The sequence below is a fragment of the Eleutherodactylus coqui genome, chromosome 2, assembly GCF_035609145.1.
Source record: "Eleutherodactylus coqui strain aEleCoq1 chromosome 2, aEleCoq1.hap1, whole genome shotgun sequence".
NCBI lineage: Eukaryota > Metazoa > Chordata > Amphibia > Anura > Eleutherodactylidae > Eleutherodactylus > Eleutherodactylus coqui.
The window spans coordinates 212544976-212567543 of record NC_089838.1 but is presented as its reverse complement, the minus strand read 5'-3'; the positions used below and the strand labels follow the sequence as shown (position 1 = coordinate 212567543).

Below are 22568 nucleotides of genomic sequence, written 5' to 3'. Positions count from 1 at the left end.
TCACTACCGGTAATACGTACTTTACAAGAAGCCCCGGGAACACTCGCCTTCCAGCAGTTCCAGGAGCAGCTTGTTGAGCGCCTTCTGTGTGAGACTGCCGCACCTCACAAACTTACGAGTCTTAGGAGGTGCGAAGGTTCACAGAGTGCCACTTTTTACACCCTATCCATGCCACTGAGGTCAAGAAATATCCCTCAAAAAAGTGTCAGATTTGCAGCAAGCATTGGTGGAGGGGGGATACCGGTTTCATTGCCCCATGTGCCCATCTTAACCAGACTTTTTTATTAACCCTCTTTTCAGACAAACCACACAGTTTTCCATTATTACTTTTATCTAAGATTTAGGGAATGCCAAAAGGGGAGGGGGGGATTCTTTTTAGTCAATTTTTTTTCTGCACAAGTGTGCAGTGGTGCCTGGAATTTATTCAGTTGTACCCTGAAATCCAACGACTGTTCTTTCCATTATAGGCCTAGCCATGTGTCCTATAAGTACATTGGGGCTACAATCTGGGTATTGCTGAAGACAGAAGAACTAGTGCTATAAAATTTGGGGTGCGTCTCCCCAGTTTTCCCTGCTTGAAACAAAGATAACTGTCATGAAATTGACATATTTGTGAAAAGAGTTACATTATATCTATTTTTTATATGCTTTATAATAATTTTTGCAAAAAACTGTGTGGTCAGAATGCTCAGTTAACATCTAGATAAATAGTCTAAAGGGTCTAGATTTCAAAATGAGGACAGTTGTGGGGGGCGTTCTATCATTTTCATAGCTTGATGGCTCTACAATTGAGCAATGGGGCCTGGAAGTTATTCGGGTGTGCAATTTTTAAAAAATGGTGTTCCTTGCATTATAGGACTTGCCATATGTCCAGTAAGCAGTTATGTTTCTGAACAGAGGACAAACAGGAGTATCCATTTTGGGGTGCAAGTTTTCATTCATATGTGCGCTGAACAAAAAAAAACTTTTTAAAATGACACAATTGACAAAAAAATTCAAAATGTATCTTTTTTCCTTCTGCTTTGCTTAGATTCATTCTAAAAATGTGGGATCAAAATATACAGTATACCACTCAATTAATTCGTTAAGGGGTCTAGTTTTCGATCTGGGGTAATTTTCTCCATCACTTTGGGGTCATTTTTGGGGGGTTTCTATGGTTTTGGCCGCTTGAGGGCTCTACAACTATGGAATGGGGCTTGAAACAACCAACCAACCAAAATTTCTGTTCTGAAAGCCACCGGCTGCTCCTTTTGGTTTGCCCCATTGTGCATACGGACATAAGATGTTTCTGAACACAGAGAAAACAGGGGTATCCATTTTGGGGTGAAAGTCTACATTCATTTGTGTGCTGTACAAAAAAAAATTTAAATGACATAATTGCCAAAAAAAATGAAAATCATAATTTTTTTTTATACTTTTCTTAGATTCATTCAAAAGCTGTGGGGTCAAAATACACAGTACACCCCTAGATGGATTTCTTAAGGGGTCTAGTTTTCAAAATGGGGTCATTTGTGGGGTTCCTCTGTCGTTTTGGCAGCTCAAGGGCAATGAGGTGCAATGAGGCCTGAAGCACCTTCAAGGAAAATTTCTGCTCTGAAAGCAGCTGCTCCTTTCGGTTTGGGCCCCGTTGCACATACAGATGTAATATTATGGGCACAATGGGTAGGTTTCTGAACACAGGACAAACAGGGGTATCCATTTTGGTGTGCAAATCCTCATTTTCATTTGCACTATAGTAAAAAAACTGTCTTTAAAATGACATATTTGCAAAGATTTCTCCTCTAAATTGCATTAACTCCTGAAAAAAAACGTGGGATCAAAATATTCATGACATCCCTCAGTGAATACATTAAGGGGTGTATTTTTATATGTGGTCATGTGTGGGGGTATCTGTCATTCTGATACCTATGAGCATTTGCAATCTTGGCTTGGTGTAGGAAAACAAACTGTTCCTCAAAAACTTAATCAGTACTGTTGAGCTCTGTACTTGTGTTCTGGTCACATGATTATATCATCTCAGATCCTTCACTACCACCTATCCTCAGTACTATTCAGCTCTGTCCTCAAGTACCGGTCACATGATTATATAATCACAGGTCCTTCACCACATATAATCAGTACTGCCGAGCTCTGTCCTCATGTACTGGTCACTTGATTATATCATCACAGGTTCTTCATCACCTATAATCAGTACTGCCGAGCTCTGTCCTCATGTACTGGTCACTTGATTATATCATCACAGGTTCTTCATCACCACTTATCCTCAATACTGCTGAGCTCTGTCCTCATGTAATGGTCACATGATTATATCATCACAGATCCCTCACCACCTATATTAATGTTAAATTTATACGTCTCCTAAATAGTTTTTAAAAAAAACAACTAATATTTTTCAAATGTGCGTCCAGAATAAAGTTAACAGATGGAAATATATATCTTATCAAACATTTATACAGTAAGTTTGCACATATTTGACATATTGCAGTTGAAAATATGAAAAAAATGACAGTTTTGACACTTCTGGCGCTTTTAATAAATATACGCAAATTTTTACGGTCTATTTTTACCACTTAAATGAAGTACAATATGTGATGAAAAATTTCAGAATTACTTGGATATGCAAAACCTTTAAGGAGTTATTCTATGTTAAAATGACAGATTTCAAAAATTTGGCATGCTCATTAAGGTGCAAACAGGCTTGGTCACTAAGGGGTTAAAATTTTCTTTGCAGCATTTTTTCTACAACTGCCAAAAACCTTTGAACAGTACTGTATATGGGCTGATGAATAGGTTTTTTTCACAGTGATGTCTCTATTGAGTTCTTTAAATTTGGTATGGAGCTTTCCAAAAAGTTCTTTTCTCTATCTGAGTAGCTCAATGTCAGGTTTATGGAGGGGTGAAAATCATTGAATCTTTCATGGAATTTTTATAGTTCTTGTTCGGAGTCAGTTCAGATGATTATGATGTCATCAATGTAGCGGAAGCAGGCCAATAGTTTAATGGAGCAGGAGGCCATGAAATCACTTTCCAATTTTGTTGTGAAAAGGTTGGAGTATTGCAATGTCATTTTAGTGCCCGTGGTGGTTCCAGTAACTTGAAGATTTATGTCTTCATCAAAAGAGAAATAGTTGGTCTCAAGGTGCACCTGGCAGACAGTTAGTCCATCCTTGTGTGGGATATTGGAATATCATGATTCCATATCTATGATGGCCAGGATGGTGCCATTGGAGAGGGAAACTATGGATGATGGTTTAAGTAGGTCAGTGGTGTCCTGCAAGTAGTTGGTTGTATTTCTTACCAGTGGTTTGAGGACACACTCTACCCATCCTGAGATTTCTTCAGTGAGGGTTCCCTGAGATGATTGATATATATTTTATATATATATATATATATATATATATATATATATATATATAGTTATATATTTTGTTATATATATATATATATATATATATATATATATATATATAGTTATATATTTTGGGAAGCATATAAATTATTCCAACCCTTGGATTATCAGGTACCAATTCTAACGGTTTTGTGGACTCCACAGACAGACTTTTTGAGTAGGGTTTTGATCTAGTTTGGTGTAGTGTTTTGTGTCAGTAAGTTTGCTGTCTGCTTCTTTCCTGTAGTTTTATGTGTTCATGGTATATATGGCCCTTCTCTCCTGCATATTGATGTTTAATGTTTCTTTTTTTTGCTTATCCAGTAAGATAGATGGCACCACATCTCTAAAGTAGTCAATATATTTGTCCAAAGTGATATTATGACAAAGCGGGGATGTTCAATAAGATTTCTTCTTGGCCCCTAGTCTCTCTATTTTTGAGTGCTTAAAAGTCCTGTCTGTCTCTTTGTCATGAAAGAACTCTTCCAGTGGGTGTGAAAGCACAACTGAATAGTCCCCTGAACTTCCAAGTGGGAATCAGTAAATTGCTTTTTGCAAAACAATACCACCCATTCCTAATCATCCAAAAGTGACATACACGAGTATGGGTGGGTACTAGCTAGTTATCCCAATTTAAAGAGATCTATTTATGTGACAGATTCTCTTTACGTCTTCTCAAAATGAAATACTTTGAATACATGAAACAGATGCACGGGCACTAGTCTTATCAATCCATAACAAGTTTTGAAGTTTGTATACAGAAAAGAACATATAATAAAAATTAAGTGACAATGATCTGTATAGATCACAGTAAACATGTATGGTTTCCTGTATTATCTTCACATTCCCCTCCCTGTGCCTCATCCCAAATTCTGCCCTTCCTTTCCCAGACCCCATGGCTCCTCTCCCACACACATCTTTCCTTCTCTCACGCTCCCAGTATTCCTTTCTCTCACTAACTCTATCCATACCTCCTCTGAAGTACACACATCACAAGAATTCCTACATCTCACGCTTGGAACATTACTGATACCAGAAACTTTCATTGATATTCTACATGGTTGTTTTGGACATTTGCAAGGCTTAAACTTTAGACATCACCCAATCCTCACCATTTTCTTTCTCAATGTCAGCAATGTACACTCTCTGTATACACCAGTGTTTTCCAACTCCAGTTCTCATGGACCCCCCAGCAGGTCATGTTTGCAGGATTTCCTCAGCATTGCACAGGTCATGTAATTATTGTCAGTACCACAGGTGTTCTTACTATAGGATATCCTGAAAACATGAGCTGTTGGGGTGCCTAGAGGACTGGAGTTGGGAAACACTGGTATACAGGGCACAGTTCAGTGCTTTCTATTACAGCAGTTTGGACAATAATGATACAGGTATAAGAACACAATACTCTGAGACTATATTTGGGGGAAAAAACCTTCAGCCTACTAGCTGTATCAGTAGTCTGCAACCAGAAGTTATGAAAACTTTCTGAAACTATACTTTCTACTATACCACTAAAGTTGCAGACTCTCATGGGATGTCTTGATTCATAGTTTCACAACCGGATAGCAACATTGTCACGAAGCGCGCTGTTTCTCACCTCTCCCTAGCTAGCAGGAAGCCATTTAATCCTGGTGGCCTATTCAAGTTGCATTTACTACTGTATTACAAATATACCTCTGCTGCTTCAGTGCAATCTTGACTCTGCTATTTGAGCGCACCCAGCAGCTGCAGCCATGCGAGAAATGAAGGCTGTATTCACACAGGGGTGGTTTGCAAAAACTCGTAAAAACTGCACCAAAAACTGTGTGCGTTTTTCTAACTGGTTTCTATGACGAATGCTGCAATGGTTTTACTGATGCGGTTTTCGGTGTGGTTTTTGCACATCCGAAACTGTTCCATGTATAAAACAACCAAACTCTTCTTTGCCTCTCAACTCTGCTACTAACTGGGTAATCAAGGTTTGCTATGTATACTCTACTTGTGCCTTCGCTTTTGCTTCAGTGTCAATGTGTAGTTCCTGATGCCCGTTCTGGCTGGCCCTCTGCTCCAGTCGACTTTGCCTCATGCCACCTTATACTGATCCTATTTACAGTTATTCCTAGTTGCTGTTCCTCGTATTTGCAGTACTAGATACTCCTGATCCTGACAACATTCTTGACTGGTCCCTTGGATACTTCATCTGGTTTCTGCACAGCTCTCCTGGTTATGACCCTTGGCATTGTCTGACTATGTGCCTAGTCCTGTGACCTTCTTCTTGTCATCACTGCAATGTCTAGCTGCCACATGATGACTATTTAGGGGAAAATGCGACCTGGGGATTCCCTGCAGCAAAGTGTCCATACTTCTTTATAGGGTTTAAAGGCTATGGACAACTTTGTTCACTTTTTTTTTAAACCACACATTTTTACTGAAAAATAATTTTTATGAATAATTAAACGTTTTTAACTGTTCTAACCTATTTTCTTGCAAAATCCAACAGTCAGGCTGCATTCCCACGAACGTATATCGGCTCGGTTTTCACGCCGAGCTGATATACGTCGTCCTCATGTGCAGGGGGGGAGGATGGAAGAGCCAGGAGCAGGAACTGAGCTCCTGCCCCCTCTCTGCCTCCTCTCCGCCCCTCTGCACTATTTGCAATTGGGAGAGGCGGGACGGGGCTAATTCTCGGAACTTAGCCCCCCCCTTCTCGCCTCCTTTCATTGCAAATAGTGCAGGGGGGCGGAGAGGAGGCAGAGAGGGGACGGGAGCTCAGTTCCTGCTCCTGGCTCTTCCATCCTCCCCCCCCCCTGCAGATGAGCACGACGTATATCGGCTCGGCGTGAAAACCAAGCCGATATACGTTCGTGGGAATGCAGCCTCAGAATGACAGATGGGTTCTGCAGTTAATAACAAGAGGGGGGGGGTAACCCTTTCATAACACTGTGTAACACAAATTTTTGTAACAGATAGGCCGCCTGCAGACGAGCGGGTTGGATCCGGCAGCGAGAAATCTCGCCGCGCGATCCGACCCCAGAGCCTGCAGGGACGAGCGCGTACTCACCCGCGCCTGGCGGCCCCGGCTCTTTGATGTGCCGGCTGCCGCGCAGCCGGCGCATGCGCAGACCGGAGCCGGCGGCCAGGTGAGTGCGTGCCCCGCAGAAAATTAGAACATGCCGCGGTTTGTTTGCCGCGCGAGATTTCGCGCGGCCAAACCGCGGCCGTCTGCATAGGAGTGCGTATTGTAATGCACTCCTATGCAGACTTTCAGCGGGGGAAATCCCGCGGCGGGATTTCCGCTCGTCTGCAGGCGGCCATAAGCAGATATGTGATTTATAGTAACTTTAGTGCGCTGAATTCAAATATGATATTCATTTTTTCTGCCACGTAAGGCTTTTCAATTATGGGGAATAATGTAATCCAATAGCCATTGTATTGTATTTTTTGAAAATATGCCTATACAATTAATCCAGCAGGTTTGCCATTAACCTTGCTTAATAAGAAGAATAATGAAAGTGATTGCACAACTATTTCACAATCACTGTTACACACCATGTGCTGACTTAACACTATACGGGTAGGTTTATGTAACATACAGGGTATGTTTCCACGTGGCGTAAACACTGAGGATCATCCACCAGTAAGCTGTAATTAATGAATGGTGTTTTTACAGATCATTGATTAGACTAAATAAAAGAATCAAAATCATAAAACAAAAATACATGTTCACTATCATTGCGTCCATAAAGGTCCAATGTATCAAAGTAATACATTATTTACCACGCACGGTAAACATTGCCTGAAAAAAAAAATAAGAATGCCAGAAATGCGCTTTTTTGGTCATTCTGTCTCCAAGAAAAAAATGCAATAAAAAGTGATCAAAAAGTTGTATGTATTCCAAAATGGTACTAACTAGAGATGAGCGAACGTACTCGGATAAGCACTACTCGTCCGAGTAATGTGCTTTATCCGAGTACATCGCTGCTCGCCCTGAAAGATTCGGGACGCGCTGCGGAGCGGGGAGCTGCAGGGGAGAGCGGGGAGGAACGGAGGGGAGATCTTTCTCTCCTTCTCTCCCGCCCGCTCTGCCCCGCTCCCCGCTGCGACTCACCTGTCCGCAGCGGAGCGCCCCGAATCTTTCAAGACGAGTACAGCGGTACTCGGATAAAGCACATTACTCGGACGAGTAGTGCTTATCCGAGTACGTTCGCTCATCTCTAGTACTTACCCAAACTACAGGCTGTCCCGCCCTTGCACAACTATGTGGACAGAAAAATAAAAAAGTTATTGCGTGCAGAAGATAGCAACAGAAAATAATTTAAAAAAATTAAATGTCTTAAAAATATAAAGGTAGTACAGCAAAAAAAAAAACTACATAAGTTTGGTATCGTAGTAATCATACTGACCCATAGAATAAAGTTATCATGCCATTTTTGTTGCAGTTTGTGGGCCATAGAAACAAGACGCACTGAAAGATGGCAGAATTTAGGGTTTATTTGTTCATTTTACTTCACTTAGAACTTTTTAAAAGTTTTTTACTACATTATATGGTACATTAAATAATACCAATGAAAAATACAACTCGTCCCAGACAAAACATGGCATCAGACATCTATGTCAATGGATAAATAAAAGAGTGGCAGAGGATAGCGATCTTCGCCCATTGATTCCATCTTAGAGCTATAGTCTTGCGAGCCATAAACAATACTTTAATAAGGAATATCTGGTCATGAAATTGCCAGTGCTCCTCGTCCAAGATTCCTAATAAGCATATGCTTGGGTCGACTGGGACTGGCATTTCCATTAGCTGGCTTAGAAATTCTGTGATCTCCCTCCAGTACTCATAGATCTCTGGGCAGCTTCATATCAGATGGTTAAAATTTGCGCCGGGTGTCTGGCACCTATGACATTGATTAGTAGGCACCCTGTTCATTTTGTAAAGTCTAGTTGCTGTTAGGTAGCACTGATGAAGTATATACAACTTATTATTTGCAGTTGGTGATACCATGGTGTATGAGGACACTACCGCATCCCATTCCTCCCCAGTGAGGGAGGGGATGAGTCCTTTCCATCTACCAATTACCATCATTGGTGTACAGGAAATTGGAGAATGCAGTAGATGGGTATATAACACTAATATCAAACCCCTAGGACCTTGAGTACACAATATGCCTATCAAGGAGTAGTGAGAAACTACCTGGGTGCCTGGGTTCTGGAAATTGTGTCATAAGGGCATACCGGTGCTGCAAGTATCTATAGAAACCAGTCCTTGGGACCTAGACGAATTGCTGTAACTGTTCCAAGAAAGCTAGTACTCCATCAATATATAAATGTTCCAGTGTGGTGATTCCCAGCCTTACCCAGTACTGTTTGTCTGGTAAATTCACAAGGTGTGGGAGCACTCTATTATCCCACAGAGGAATTTCTAAGGGTGTCCCTACATACTTGGTGAGTGATTTACACATCTGCCACACTCTAATCGCCAGTTTGTGAATAGGCAGCATCTGTTTGGCAAGTAACTCAGTTTTTTTCAGAACGATCAAGAGGGATATTTCGGACAGAAAGACCATTAGGTGATGCTCAGAGTTTGGGAGGGGAGAATTCAATAACCAGTGACCGTATATCTCACCTGCCCGGCCAAGTAATACAGTAGCGCCATCCCTGCGATATCTTTTGAACGCTGTAGTGTTTCCATGCAAAGCTTGGCTCTAGATTTTCCCCACACAAAAGACACTATGGATGAGTTGGTCTTCTGTGGTAAGATGGTGTCTGCGTGTTCTAAGCAGTATAAATACTTGGGAAAGACAATTATTTTAATAAGATTTATTCTGCACTCCAGGTTTTAAGTGTACGTTATGGGGATGTTAATAGGGGAGCAATATTTAAGTTAAAGCTCACAGCTTGATCTTTAGATATATAAATTCTGAGGTATTTAAATTCGGAAGTAACCTGTAAATTGTGGAATACCTCCCCCATCTGCCAGCCCTCGAGCCTCAGAGGCATAAAAGTTGACTTCTGCAAATTAATGTGTAAGACCCCATTTACACTGACAGATGATCACTCAAAAGTCGCACAAACGACAGTTTGAGTGACAGTTTTGAGCGATCATCTTTGCATAGTCTATAGTAGCTAAGTAGCTCCTTAAGAGCTATGCAGGCATAGCAGGACACCGCCGCTATCGCTCGGTGAAAGTACAGCTGTTTTGCATAAGTAAACAGCTGTATTGTTCTCCGCGATTACAGCTTGTTTCCAGTTGTGAACTACAAGCGGGATTCGGGCTGAAAGAATCTTATCAGCGCTGCTGACTGTGATAACAGCCTGCGCCGCTGATAAGAGTTCATCGCTTAATTCAAGAAAACTAGAATTGAGCGAGGAACAATGTCCGTGCATTTAAACTGCACAATGTCCGTGCATTTAGACTCAATGATTCTTGCTTAAAAGATGGCTTTGAGTGAATTTTGAGCGAGAATCGTTGGGTCTAAAATGGACCTTAAGCCTGAAAACCTCCCAAACCCATCTATCAGGGAAATAGCCAATGGCAAGGTGTTCCTCGGTTTTGACACATATAGTAATAAATCGTCTGCATACAAACCTATTCTATCCTCTCTAGATCCAATCCCAATGCCCTTGTATAAGGCATGTTGTTGAATCATTAGAGCCAATGGCTCTATGGCAATAGCAAACAGAAGGGGGGAGAGCTGACAGCCCTGCCGAGTGCCCCTGTGTAATTAAAAGGAGGTGGAAGCCAGACCATTCACCACTAGCATGGCTACTGGAGAACTATACAGAATAGAAATCCACTTAATTAATGAGTCTCCAAATCCGAATCTCCGGCGTACCTCTATCAAGTATGGCCATTCAACAGAGTTGAACGCCTTAGCCGCATCCAATAAAACCAAGGCGCAATCCGACCCCCACCTGCGTGACTACCTGTGTCCTTCTAATATTGTCTGAGGTAGACATTCCCGGAATAAACCTGGCTTGGTCAGGATGTATGATTTCTTTTATAGTCTGATTCAGGTGACAGGCCAATATTTTAGTGAGGATCTTATAATCTGTATTTAATAGAGAAATGGGCCTATATGAGCCCCATTCCTCTAGGTCTTTGTCAGACTTTAAGATGAGCACTATGCTAGCCTCTGACATGGATTGCAGGAGACTGCCCTCCTTAAACACCAGTTGGTATAGAGAAAGCAACTGTGGCACAATCCCTTCTTTGTACTGCAGATATACCTCCAACAGCAGACGTGTCGTCCGGTTCTGGGGCCTTACCCTTAATCATGGCCGTCATTGCCTCTACTACTACTTCCATCATAATGGGGGAGTCTAATAGGGATTTATGAATATCTTGTAGTTGTGGGAAAACTATGTCTGCAAAATAGATATTTATTTCAGTAGAGGAATAGTCAACCTGAGACTGATACAGGGCGCTATAGAATTGTTGAAATCTGTCCAGAATATCTGTCGGGTTCGAGAGTGTGACTCCCTCTGTCGACTTAATCCTCAGTATTGAGACGGGGCCATCTCCTGACGGGCCATGAAGGCCAGTAACTTACTTGATTGATTGCCCAGCTCAAAAAAGGACTGCCGGGTAAAAAAGAGATTCCTTTGGGCTTTCTCCCTTAAATATACCAAATAGTCCCTGTCGATCTGTAACCATCTGTTTCTGTTAACGTCAGAAGGGTTAGCTATAAATTCCCTCTCCAGCGACTGACACTGCTCTGCCAATAGTTCTCCCTTTCGTGCTGTAGCTTTTTTAATAAAAGACATTGAGAATCTAAAGCAACCTCTGAGGTAGGGGTTGAACACCTCCCATACCAGAATAGCATCAGGGCATTCCACGTGCGCATCATAATATACTTGGATCTGATCTGGAATACGATCATTAGGGCCAAGCAATGAGAGCCAGAACAGGTGTATTTTTCACCTCCTAGGGGCATCTAGACCAGAGTTTTTCAGGACCAATCGAATCGGCGAGTGATCCGATATCCATCCAGGAAGGAATTCTATGGAGCTAATTCTCGGGAATAAGGAAGAGGATCCAAAAATATAATTAATACAGCTTAGGGCGTGTTTGTGGGCAGCATGGCAGGAAAGTTCTTGTTGCCTGGACAAAAATTATTTTTGAACAAAAATATATGGATAAAAAAAAAGAATGAAGGTGATCATAGCCTTTAAGGGTAAAGACTAGGGATTCCTTCCACTCTGCATCCCAGTCTAGTCAGTGCAAAAGCCGGAGTTCAGCCGCGGCCGGCCGGCAGTTCTCCTGAAATACTCTGTGAAGTATTCAGCAGGCGGGGATTTAAAATTCCCGCCTGCTGAATGGGCTGCCTCTGATTGGTCACAGCCCTCACCAATCAGAGGCAGCTCTCACTCACCCATTCATGAATTCATGAATGGGTGAGTGAGTGCTGCCTCTGATTGGCTGAGTGCAGAGACCATTAGAGGCAGCTTTCAGCTATTGAATGACAGCATATTCTTCACACAGGCATATTCAGTTTTGGTCCATTAATATGCAGAATTTTCACAGACCGAAACTGTGTATTCAATGCATATTTTGACCTTCTTGCGCACGTAACCATTACATATTTAAATGCACAAAAAACGCAAGATGGTCCAATAGATTTCTCCTTCCTTCCTGCATAAATATGCAATGAATACATTTGTATCATGCAAATTCACTGCGTATTTACGCAATTCTATAGACTGCACTAGGTTATTTCGGTCTGTAGCATGGAGCAAAATAGGTCATTCTACTTTCATGAAAACAAAGGTCTGAATACCAATTCATTAAAAATTATATAACTACTTCTGCACCACGGTGTAATACAAACATATTGATGTATGACCCTGTGTTTGTGTAATCTGAAATACTCTGGGTCTCCCCCTGAGACAGCAGAAGAGTCGGTCCTAGAGCTGGAGATCCAGGAGCACAAAGGATAATCTGGCCCTGGGTGCAACTTTCCTGCCTGTCTTGTTCTAGGAGGGACTCAGGAGTTCACAGTTATTTCTGGACCACAATTTCTTTGGGCAATTAAAGAAGTTATTTTCACCTCTTTTATAATACATTTTATTTAACCCCCTACCCTCCATACAGACTGGCATCGCTAGAAAAAACTTTCCATCACTTAACCCCACAAATCAGGATCTGTCTTTTGTTGTGAGGAAGTCAAAACTGTTATCTCAGAAATAATTTTGGCTAAGAGGCAGCTGATGCAACTTGGTCAGAAATTCTGTAATGTGGTACGGAAGGGTGTGGACAGTGTTATAGTTGAAGAAACATAGCCGAGGTCAAAACTGAGAGAACTCTTGAGTAACGTGGCAGCAGAGGGCATAGACAGAGTCATCAAACTACTAACGATGACCTGTTTGTCCGTGTGTGAGTGAGTGGGTTTGTGAGTGAATTACATGCTCCGCCCCTGATCACATGACGGTGACAATATCACAGGTCCTGTACGCACATGGCTGCTGTCCGGCTGGGTGCTCGTTAGTATTCCATAGCAATTGAGACCGTAGGGGTTTTGTAGCCGCCCATAATCTGCACAAGGATTCAGGACCTTTGATGACGTCACCATCATGTGATCAGAGGCAGAGCATGTAAGTCTTTCACTTGGGATGAGCATCACCGTCATGTGATCAGGGGCGGAGCATGGTGGTGGCATCATCACAGGTCCTTCATATCCACTGCTGTGCTGCTTCTGATCCCTGTTGTATGGGAGGAACAACGTATGTAGCAGTGCTATAAGTGTGACGTGTATGCAGCACAGCTGTGTGGCGCATTGCGCCAGCAGAAACACTGATACTATGATTTCCTAATAATTACTAGTAGTTGAAGAACAGAGTTATGGTCAGGACAGGCTGATTTCTTGAGTAGTCGAGAGGCAGGTTGAAGGTCAGGGTAGACAACAGGCAGAAGAATCAGGGTCAATAAACTAGCCAAAGTCATGAGAGGAGAAACCTAGAAAGCTTAGCAGGACAGGTACAGGTTAAAAGCCATGAAATCAGACGAAAACACTTTAGGACCTTTGCACAGTAGAAGACTAATTGCTCAGACTCCCTCCAGTGGCAGAGGGTGCCTTAAATAGACTTGAGGCTATGCAGTTCAGCTGGAAACTAGGAAGGCTAAGCATGAGCCCCATTGGGCAGTAGTCATAGCCAGGGTTTGGGAGGAAGGATGTAGCGTCTGCTACAGAAGACACAAGGTGGTCATGGCCAACAACAGGGGCTGGTAAGAGACACTACCATTTTGCCCACTGGCCATAACACAGTGTTTGTGATATGATTACGCCCCCCCCCCCCCCCCGAACTCAGCCCCGCCCCGTCCCGCCCCTCCCATTGCAAATAGTGGCGAGGGGCGGAGAGGGGACGGGAGCCCAGTGCACTGCTCCCGGCTCTTCCAGCCTCCTCCCCCTGCAGAGAGGAATGCCGTTTATCGGCCGGGCTAAAAACGCAGCCGATATACGGTCGTCTGAATGCGCCCTAAGGGTGTATTTATAGAAGTTGTTTTTGATACAATTTTTGTAATTGTGGCAAAACTTGGGTACTTTTTGCAAAAAAAAAATAAAAATAAGAACTGCGAGGAACCGACTCATGTTTATAAGGTGGCACAAGGCCAGTCCCATATGACCAGTTTGTATTGCGGATTCTATGATCGACATCCGCACGGACGATCCGTGGTAATAAGCGGGCATTAAAACGTATGCATTTTCAAAATTTCCTTCACACTTGTGGGTAGGAATTGCATATTCAGTGAGCAGAAGAAAAAATCGCAGCATGCTCTATTTTACCGCAGAAGCTGCACGGACGGTCGCCATTGATGTCAATGGAGGCGTGCGAACCGCAGCCCATATGCAATTAACATTGCATATGGACTGGAGGTACCCGCGTCATCACTAAGTGATGGCACGAGAAATACAAAAACCCCTCCAAAAAGCTGCACTGCAACATGGCCACCTGCGTGCCTCCTGGGTCATATGCAATGCAGTTAAGAGCCATATGCAGGAATCAGACCCGCTAGTGAGAGCCCAGCCGTAGGGTTACGTTTGCATTATTTTTGCAGTTTTGTCACTTTTTTCATTTTGCAATTTTTATAATTGTGATTTTGTTGAAATTACTGACACTGCTTCAAAACAATAAAGAATAGAGATGAGCGAACGTGTCCGTTACGGACACATCCGCACCCGGACACCGGCTTTAGCGAACACTGCAGTGTTCGCGCGTAAGTGTCCGGGTGCCGCCGGGGGGCGGGGAGATGCGCGGCGGCGCGGGCGGCAGTAGCGGGGAACAGGGGGGAGCCCTCTCTCTCTCCCTCTCCCCCCCACTCCCCGCCGCACCCCCCCGCGCTGCCACGGCGGCCCCCGAACTTTTTCGCCCGAACACCGAGGTGTTCGCAAAGTTCGGTGTTCGGGCGAAAAAGGGGCGGGGCCGAACGTGTTCGCTCATCTCTAATAAAGAAATGTTCCTGTAAGTTCTTGGAACCTTTTTTAACAATAAATGACATAATCATTAAAAAACTGTCTTTTGTATACATTGTCTGTCAGGTTGTGTTTGTCTTAGGCCCGGGCCCACACGACCTTATGATAAAACGCTGCGTAAAAATCACAGCATCAAAGATCACTGTATAGCTCTGCCACCACATACTCACATTAAGTTCACACGGTGCAAGGCACAAATGACTGCGACCGGCAGGTAGAAAAAAAACCAAGGCTGGACTCTTTGTGAAAAATGTAGTAAACTCCGACTTGCCATGCTAACACATTGACTTCAATGCGAGTGTGAAGTCCAAGGGCTACACAGCAATCTTCGGTCATGCAACCCCAATTTCGCCATGGAGCGCTAGCCTTTAAGTAGGACAAGTGCAAAACTGAGGAAATCAGAAACGGGACAAATACTTTTTAGTAATATTGTAAATAAGAAAATGTTAACTGAACATGTAAATTGTTCAAAAATTGGATTGTGATTGTATGCCCATAAATTCAAAACCAATCTGGTCACATTTAATAGAACATCAGGTAAAATCATCAATACTAACGCTACGCAGCCCAAACACCATATTTTTTAACGTGTTTATGCCAAAAAATAAACTAATAAATCTACCCTAGTTTCTAGTATGCTTCTTTTCTCACACTCTTAGGCCGGCTTCACACGGACAAGAAAATCGTGCAAGATTTGTGCGTTGCAAGACGCACAAACCTTGCACGAATATGAACCCCATTCAAAAGAACACGATGCATGCGATGTGAGGTCTCCCATTGAAAACAATTGGGGAAACTCTGTGATCCTCCGATGCAGCTGTTATATTCCCCGAAGTGATGCAAGGTGGTTTTGAGACAAAAACGCCTTGCATCCGCAGGGAAAATGCATGTTGCCGAGCGAGAAATTGGGCCCAATATCGCGCTTACCTGGGTAAAGTTAGCCTTAGACTACATTCACACGGGCAAGCATGGTATTGTTCTAAGAAACTCAGCCCGATATTGCACTTGCCAACGTGTGTTTTACATACGAATGAGAGGCATTTTTCATTCAAATTCATTCAAATTCTGTGAAATTGCGATCCTCAGGCGTGTGTTTCAAGCGCTTCAGAGGATCACAAGTGTTTACCATTGATTTCAATGGGAAATATCGCACTCGCAAGCACATCATCCGGAATGCAAGTGCTGTTCGATGTATCTGGAAGTCCCAGTGAAAACAATGGGCAAAACACTCCGTGGGAACGCCAAAAGATAGGACATGCTGTGATTTTTAGCCTCGCAGCATCGTTGTGAGGGGAAAAAAATCGCTAACGTGAATAGCTCCATTCAAAAGAATGGAGTTCATATTCGAGCATCTTCTGACACACAAAACTCGCACGAGATTCTTGCTCGTGTGCATGTAGGATTTTAGTGGCAGTTTTTAGAGCTTGTAAAAAAAAAACATGATTTTCATGAATTTTTACCAGCATTCTTTGGGTGGTGTTTTTGTTTACACACATAAAATACACACACAAATACCTGAAAAAATACTTTATTTTTTAGACAGTTTGATAGATTTACTTCAGAGCAATTTTCCTAAAAACATTGGGGGAAATTTACCATTTGGGGATTTTTGGATGCCAGTTTTTCCAACATGGAGATTCAGAGTAAAAAAAGAGATTCTGCGCTCACTGGGTCCGGGAAAAGTCAGGCACACTTTGCCTCCCTCGCCGATGAAGCCGTTATTGGATTCCTAACTGTCTCTCCAGCCGTTAAACTGGGTTGTGGAATGGGATGATGTATACTATGCTGACTTGGATCATAGGTGCGGATACGCTTCCCTGACACAGTGCTATTCCCACCTAGCACCAGGTGAGTGTGTCACCACTTTTTACAAAATATTGTTTGTTTAAAACAGAGCGCTGTTTCATTCTTTGATTAGTTTTTCCAACATGCTATTTTTTCCTTCTGCAGTTTAAAACCTGACAAATTAGGGCCTCATGCCCACAGCTGTGACCACATACTCACCTCTTTGGATCTGCCGCGCGAGTCCCGTCTGGCGAGCCAGCACACTTGCGCAGTACAGCGCATGACGCGCCAGCAGTAGGCGGTGACGTGTAAACACGTGATACTTCCGATGTGCTCACAGCGAAAGTATCACGTGCCGGTCGGCTTCCATCGACTACAATGGAAGCTGTCCGCGTATTTTCCTGCGGCAATTAGAGCATGCCGCGCTTTCTCTCATGCTGCGGAATTCCGCAGTAGAATTCCGCAGCGTGAACATTGAGCTATTAGGTTCAATTTAACGTTAAACCGGGCAGAAATCTGTCCGTGGGCATAAGCCCTTATGAAAAAGCTTATTTTGCTAAATTTCGCGCATCTTTAACTATGTCCAGACCTGTACAGTCAATTTTGGAACCTTTCACACGGAATAGAATTAAGCCACAGCCCCCAGCAAATCCTCATCTGCGGAATTCCACACCAAAATTTTTTTAGTGCAGAATCTACCACGGCTTGTGGTGCGTCATGCGGCCTATTCCATCCCATGTGTAGGATCTCTTTTATGCCATCGTACTACTGAAGTGAAATTGCAACAGATTTTGTGACCCTTTAAGGCTGGGTTCACACAGGGCAGATTTGCCGCAGTTTTGCTGCGGCAAATCCGCCCGCGGCCGCTAATCTCGGGATTAGCCAGCCATGTGGACGAGATTTCTCAGAAATCTCGTCCCCACGGGACGGCCAATCTGCTGCGGTAAGTCCGGCTGAAACCGCGGCTGCGGCAGCCGCGGTTTCAGAATACCCGGCATGTCCATTCTTTTTTTCCTTCCGCTGCGGCCGCGCTCTCCTCTATGGGAGCGCCGGCCGCAGCGAAAGAGCGAGCGGCCAGGCCGCTTCAAAGCCGCGGCGCTTCTCCCGGCGGAAATCTCGCGGTTTTTGCTGTGGCCAAACCGCGAGATTCCGTCCCGTGTGAACCCAGGCTGAAAGTCGCGATTCTTAAAATCTGTCTTAACCCCTTAAGGCGTCTTTCCCACGGGCTACAAAATCATCGCTACAAATCGCATGTATGTGAAGCTCGTGGTTTCCAGTGGGTTCTTTCACATGAGATGTTTTGTAGCCTGAAAGAACCCATTGGAAAGCATGAGCTTCACATACATGAGTTTTGTAGTGAGATTTTGTAGCCAACGTGAAAGAAGCCTTAGGACCAGACGCTTTGTGGAGATTTTACTGTCCTATTTTTTTTTTGTCAGCTAAGCTGCAAAGTACGTCCACAGACATGCTATGTTAAACGATTCTCTACTGCAATCAACTCGCATGTTCTATTTTGTGCGGTAAATCGCACAGATGGCTTCTGTTGCAGTTAATGAAAGCCATTAGCACTGCAGAAGTATTGCGGGAATCCGCATCACAGCTCAGCACCGGTGTGTCACATAAGACCACTGGGGACCACTCACATTGTATTTTTTTTTCACACTTTTCCACTGTAGCTGGGGCATCCATAAGAGACCCAGTTACAGAAAAAAACATCCCCTGTAGTGACAGCAGTCACCAACAGAACTGATCAGGATACTTTCACTCTTTAGTACATAGGGCTCATTCAGCACTATTTAGCCAGGAAAGGAAAAGGCAGAAGTGGATTGATAGCCGATGAGGATCCTGTCATCCCCAAAGTGATGCAAGGCTGTTTTCACATGAAAATGCCTTGCATCCATCGGGCGTTCACATGGATGGCGAGGGCGTTATCGGGCCGCGAATCACAGCCCAATATCGCCTTCGCCCCCTGTGAAGTTAGCCTCAGATCCAAGTTGGAAAAATCTGACATAGATCTGATAGTAGTAAAGTCGTGTGAACGAGCCTCCTGATGTTCACATGGGCTAGCTCTGCATTAGATTATTCCAATGCGGAACTTCCATGAACATCTGCATCAGCAAACCATGTGGTTGTCACGGATTGCGTGAGTTGTAAATCCGCAGATTTGGCCTGGTCAGTGAGCAAAATCTGCGCATTAATTTTCTGATACTGAAACCGCATTTGGGCTTATTCACATGAACGAGAAATTCACGAGGGTTTTGTGCGATGCACACGAATATGAAATCCATTCTTTTAAATGGATTTATTCACATAAGCGATTTCCTCAATGCTGCATGTTCCATTTTTGGGTGTACCCGCTTGTTTCCTGTGGGACCTGGGGGAAAAATCACATGGCACTTGCATGTGAGTGCGATACATTTTTTCCTATTGAAGTCTATGGGAAGCACTTGCAATCCTTTAACGCGCATAAAGATCGCAATTTCACGGAAGAGATGTGAAGTTCAATCAAAAATGCATCGCAGTGAAAATCGCACGTTGACAAGTGCAATATTGGACAGAGTTATTTAGCCTATCATTCTATCCTGTGTGAATGTAGGTTTAGGGCTTCTTCACACGACTGTATTTGTGCACGTTTTTGCGTAGAGAATAGAACCCATTGATGTCAATGGATTCATTAATGAAGCTCGTGCAAAAATATAGGTCCTGCTCTATTTCCCAGTGTATTTATGCACTAAGGGCTCCATGGAAGTCTATGGGTGGTGCGCAAATATGCACTCAATATGTGCACAAAAGCTCAATATGCTGTGCAATTCAGTGAAAAAAAGAACACATGTGGACCTCATTAGGCTAAATAGCCTTTTAATTTACATGAAAATGGCTCACATCCTCAGGGATTTCACATGGATGACAAGGGCGATATCGAACCTTGATTCACAGACCAATATCGCCCTAACCCGTGTTAAGTTAGCCTTGGGCTATGTTCACACTGGATAGATTTCCAGTGGAATTCTCACGGATTGACTGCACTGAAAATCCGCAAGAATTCCGCAGGCGAACCGCAGCTGCGGGCTTTGGAGTGGCTTCGCCTCCTGCATTTCTGCTGTGGCCATCCCTCCCCATAGAGAAGAGTGAGACGGCTGCAGAAAAAAAATGTAAAAATCGACATGCTGCGTCTTTATTTTCCGTGCCGCATGGCCGTTTCCGCACCGTTTGTCCACAACAGATTGTCCGCAGCGTGTGGATGAGATTTTTGCAAAATCTCGTCTACTTTGCTGGCTAATCCGGGGATTAGAAGCCCCATGCGGAATTTCCGTGCGGACAATCCGCACTGAAATTCCACAGCAAATCCGTCCCGTGTGAACCCAGCCTTAGGGTGCATGCACACAGGCGGATTTGCATTGCAGAATCTGGAGCGGGCATCCACCTCTGGATTCCGCAGCAAATACCGCCCATAGCATGTTATGGAAAAGTGATTCTTTATGCACACGAAACCAATTGCATTTTCAGCTCATGGATGAAAAATTCCAGCATGCTCCACTTTTTGTGCGGATTCTGCGTGGATGGCTTCCATGGAGGTCAATGGAAGCGATCTGATCTGCGGCCCTTCCGCAAGATCGCGGAATTCATGTCACCACCAGCCGATGATGCGGGAAAAGTAGGAGTTCAGAAAAAAAGAACAGCACTGCACATGTCCGATGGCTCACTGTGCAGACCACCCGCAGTACTGAGAAGAGAAAAAGAAAGCAGGTACACGTGGATGCCGCATGCGGAATCTGACCCACCCGTGTGCATGCGGCCTTCAGGGAGCTTCCGCACAGTGTTTTTCCCTTCACTGCGGGATTCTGTCATAGGTCCGAAAACAGGTTTGGAACCCCTGAACAGAAGCATTCGCGGGCATCAGTGAACCGGGCACCACGCTGGTATAAAGGTGTCCATTATATTAGGAGTATAAGATACGTAACAGACTACGCTATTCTATGCTCCAAATATAAAGGAAATGAACGGAAACCCTGTCAAACATACACCAAAATATTGTGCGGTTCACCGATGACAGCGAATGCTTCTGTTCGCAGGTTCCATCGCGGCGCTTTTGACGTAACCCCTTGACAGAATCCTGCAGTGGATTTGGACACATTATCGGATTTGCACGGGACTAGCAAAAATAAAAATTAAAAAAATGAGAGAACACCCCTCCCCAAGCCCTGATGGATATGTTCAGTTATTATACGTGTTATTTCCTGGCTTGTCACTTTTTCCATCCTGTATTTGAGTAAAAATGTCCAGAGATGTGAGGCCCAGCAGATACACAGAGGTCTCACAGAGGAACCTCCATATGTGCCACCCGTGGACCTCACACCCCCCTGAGGAGGCCGGGCCATCATGGATGACAACTACATATGACAGAAGGACAAGGTCCAGCTGTGAGGAGGCCATAGCACCGGCCAGTCACTTCCTCAGACTAGTGACTGATAACTTCCCCCAGTGAGCCGGCCATGAGGTGAGAACACCCAGTGTGAGCGGCCGCCGCTACTGGAGCTGCCTGCTGGCCACCAGCACAAGTCGGGGAAAGTTTGCCCTTTCTCCCTCACTGGGTGATGATTATGGCAGAAGTGGCTGTTTGGTTTCCCAAGATACTGAGGGAGGAGAACAAGCAGCTGATCCCACTGTAGCATCACCGAGCACGGCCCTCCTCCCTCCAGCCTCTCCTCTGTGTGTAACTTTAATTGATGAGCCTCCATGCTTGTCCTGAGCCTCACTCCCCCTCCTTAATTAGGCTCTCACTTCAGGAAGGGGTGGTATAAAGAGCAGTGCTCCCGCCTCAGAGCCCCTGCACTCTCCCACCTAGGCACTCACATAGCACCTCTCCACTCCAGGCATACCTCAGCACCCGCACTGGGCACCTCCACACCACAGGAAAGTTGGACTTCCCAGGAGTTGGGCACCAACTTAAGCTGCAGGCACCTCGACTTGTGCAGATCAGGGCAAAGAAGGGGCACATTCTGTAGTGTGACAGGGGACCCCACCATCAGCCACCGTGGACTCAGCAGAGGAAACCCCTGTTGGTTTGTACACCATGAGTACTCTGAAGCCTGACACTGAGCACAGTACTAACATAGAGGAGGAGGTAAGTCCTGGCTTGGTGCTCTCCATTCCTCTCTCGTTTACTTCTGCCATCATGTAATGATCGATCTGCTTTTCAAGTTCAGTTTTAAGGTTTGATGAACTGTCCTCTTTATAGTCATAACACGTGGTGCTTTATAGAAACTTTTCAGTTAGTTTGGCTACTACACTAGACAAAATATCCAGATGTAGCAGAGCTAATTGTACTACTTGTGCAGTAAGTGAGGATGTAGTTTTACCTATGTAAAACTACATTTAATCCTCCTTATGTGCCATTGTGAATAAAGTCATATCTGACTTTACATGTCTTTACTAGTCCAGTTGTATAAACACATGTAGCTTACATGTTACCTCTTGGTGACTTTGGCTAATGTCATGAGTTGTGCTGTCATTGAAGTAAACCATGCCTCTAGCTGGCATGTAGATTACATGCGTTTGGGTGGCGAACAAAAAGTGGATATTAATCGTGCCAGCTACAGGTTCTGAATGCCGGTGTTTACACTTTCTTGTCTTATTAGGTACTAAATATTATTGAAAGGAAGAATCTTATTATATATGATTTATTTTATTTTTTTTTTTTTTTACATTCCTGCACATCTGTAATGGGTTGTATAAACTCTGAGGCGGCTCCCTGATACAGAAGTATGTGTAATATAAATATAGGGATCTAATGTAAAGCCGACATGTATGGGTGTTATCTTCTGTTATGGTGAGTATTTGGGTTGTGTTCAGTTTTTGGAAGCTGTTGCACAGGATTGGAGATGGACTTAGTTAAACGTTTGTCTACCAGGTTTTTGTGTTGTGGGGGAAAAACAGTTTTTTTT

At 43.9% G+C, this 22568-nt stretch overlaps 1 protein-coding gene across 2 annotated transcripts in view; it reads left to right on the top strand.

The window, feature by feature from the left end:
* Nucleotides 1-21133: 21133 nt before the first annotated feature.
* RBPMS2 (RNA binding protein, mRNA processing factor 2) overlaps nt 21134-22568 on the top strand; it is a 35943-nt gene continuing 34508 nt past the window's right edge. The window contains exon 1 of one of the 2 annotated variants that reach the window (XM_066592448.1): nt 21134-21748. In XM_066592448.1, coding sequence (XP_066448545.1) covers nt 21698-21748 — 51 coding nt within the window. In that variant the 5' untranslated portion in view covers nt 21134-21697. The remainder of the gene's footprint in view (nt 21749-22568) is intronic. The other variant, XM_066592447.1, reaches the window with a different exon arrangement.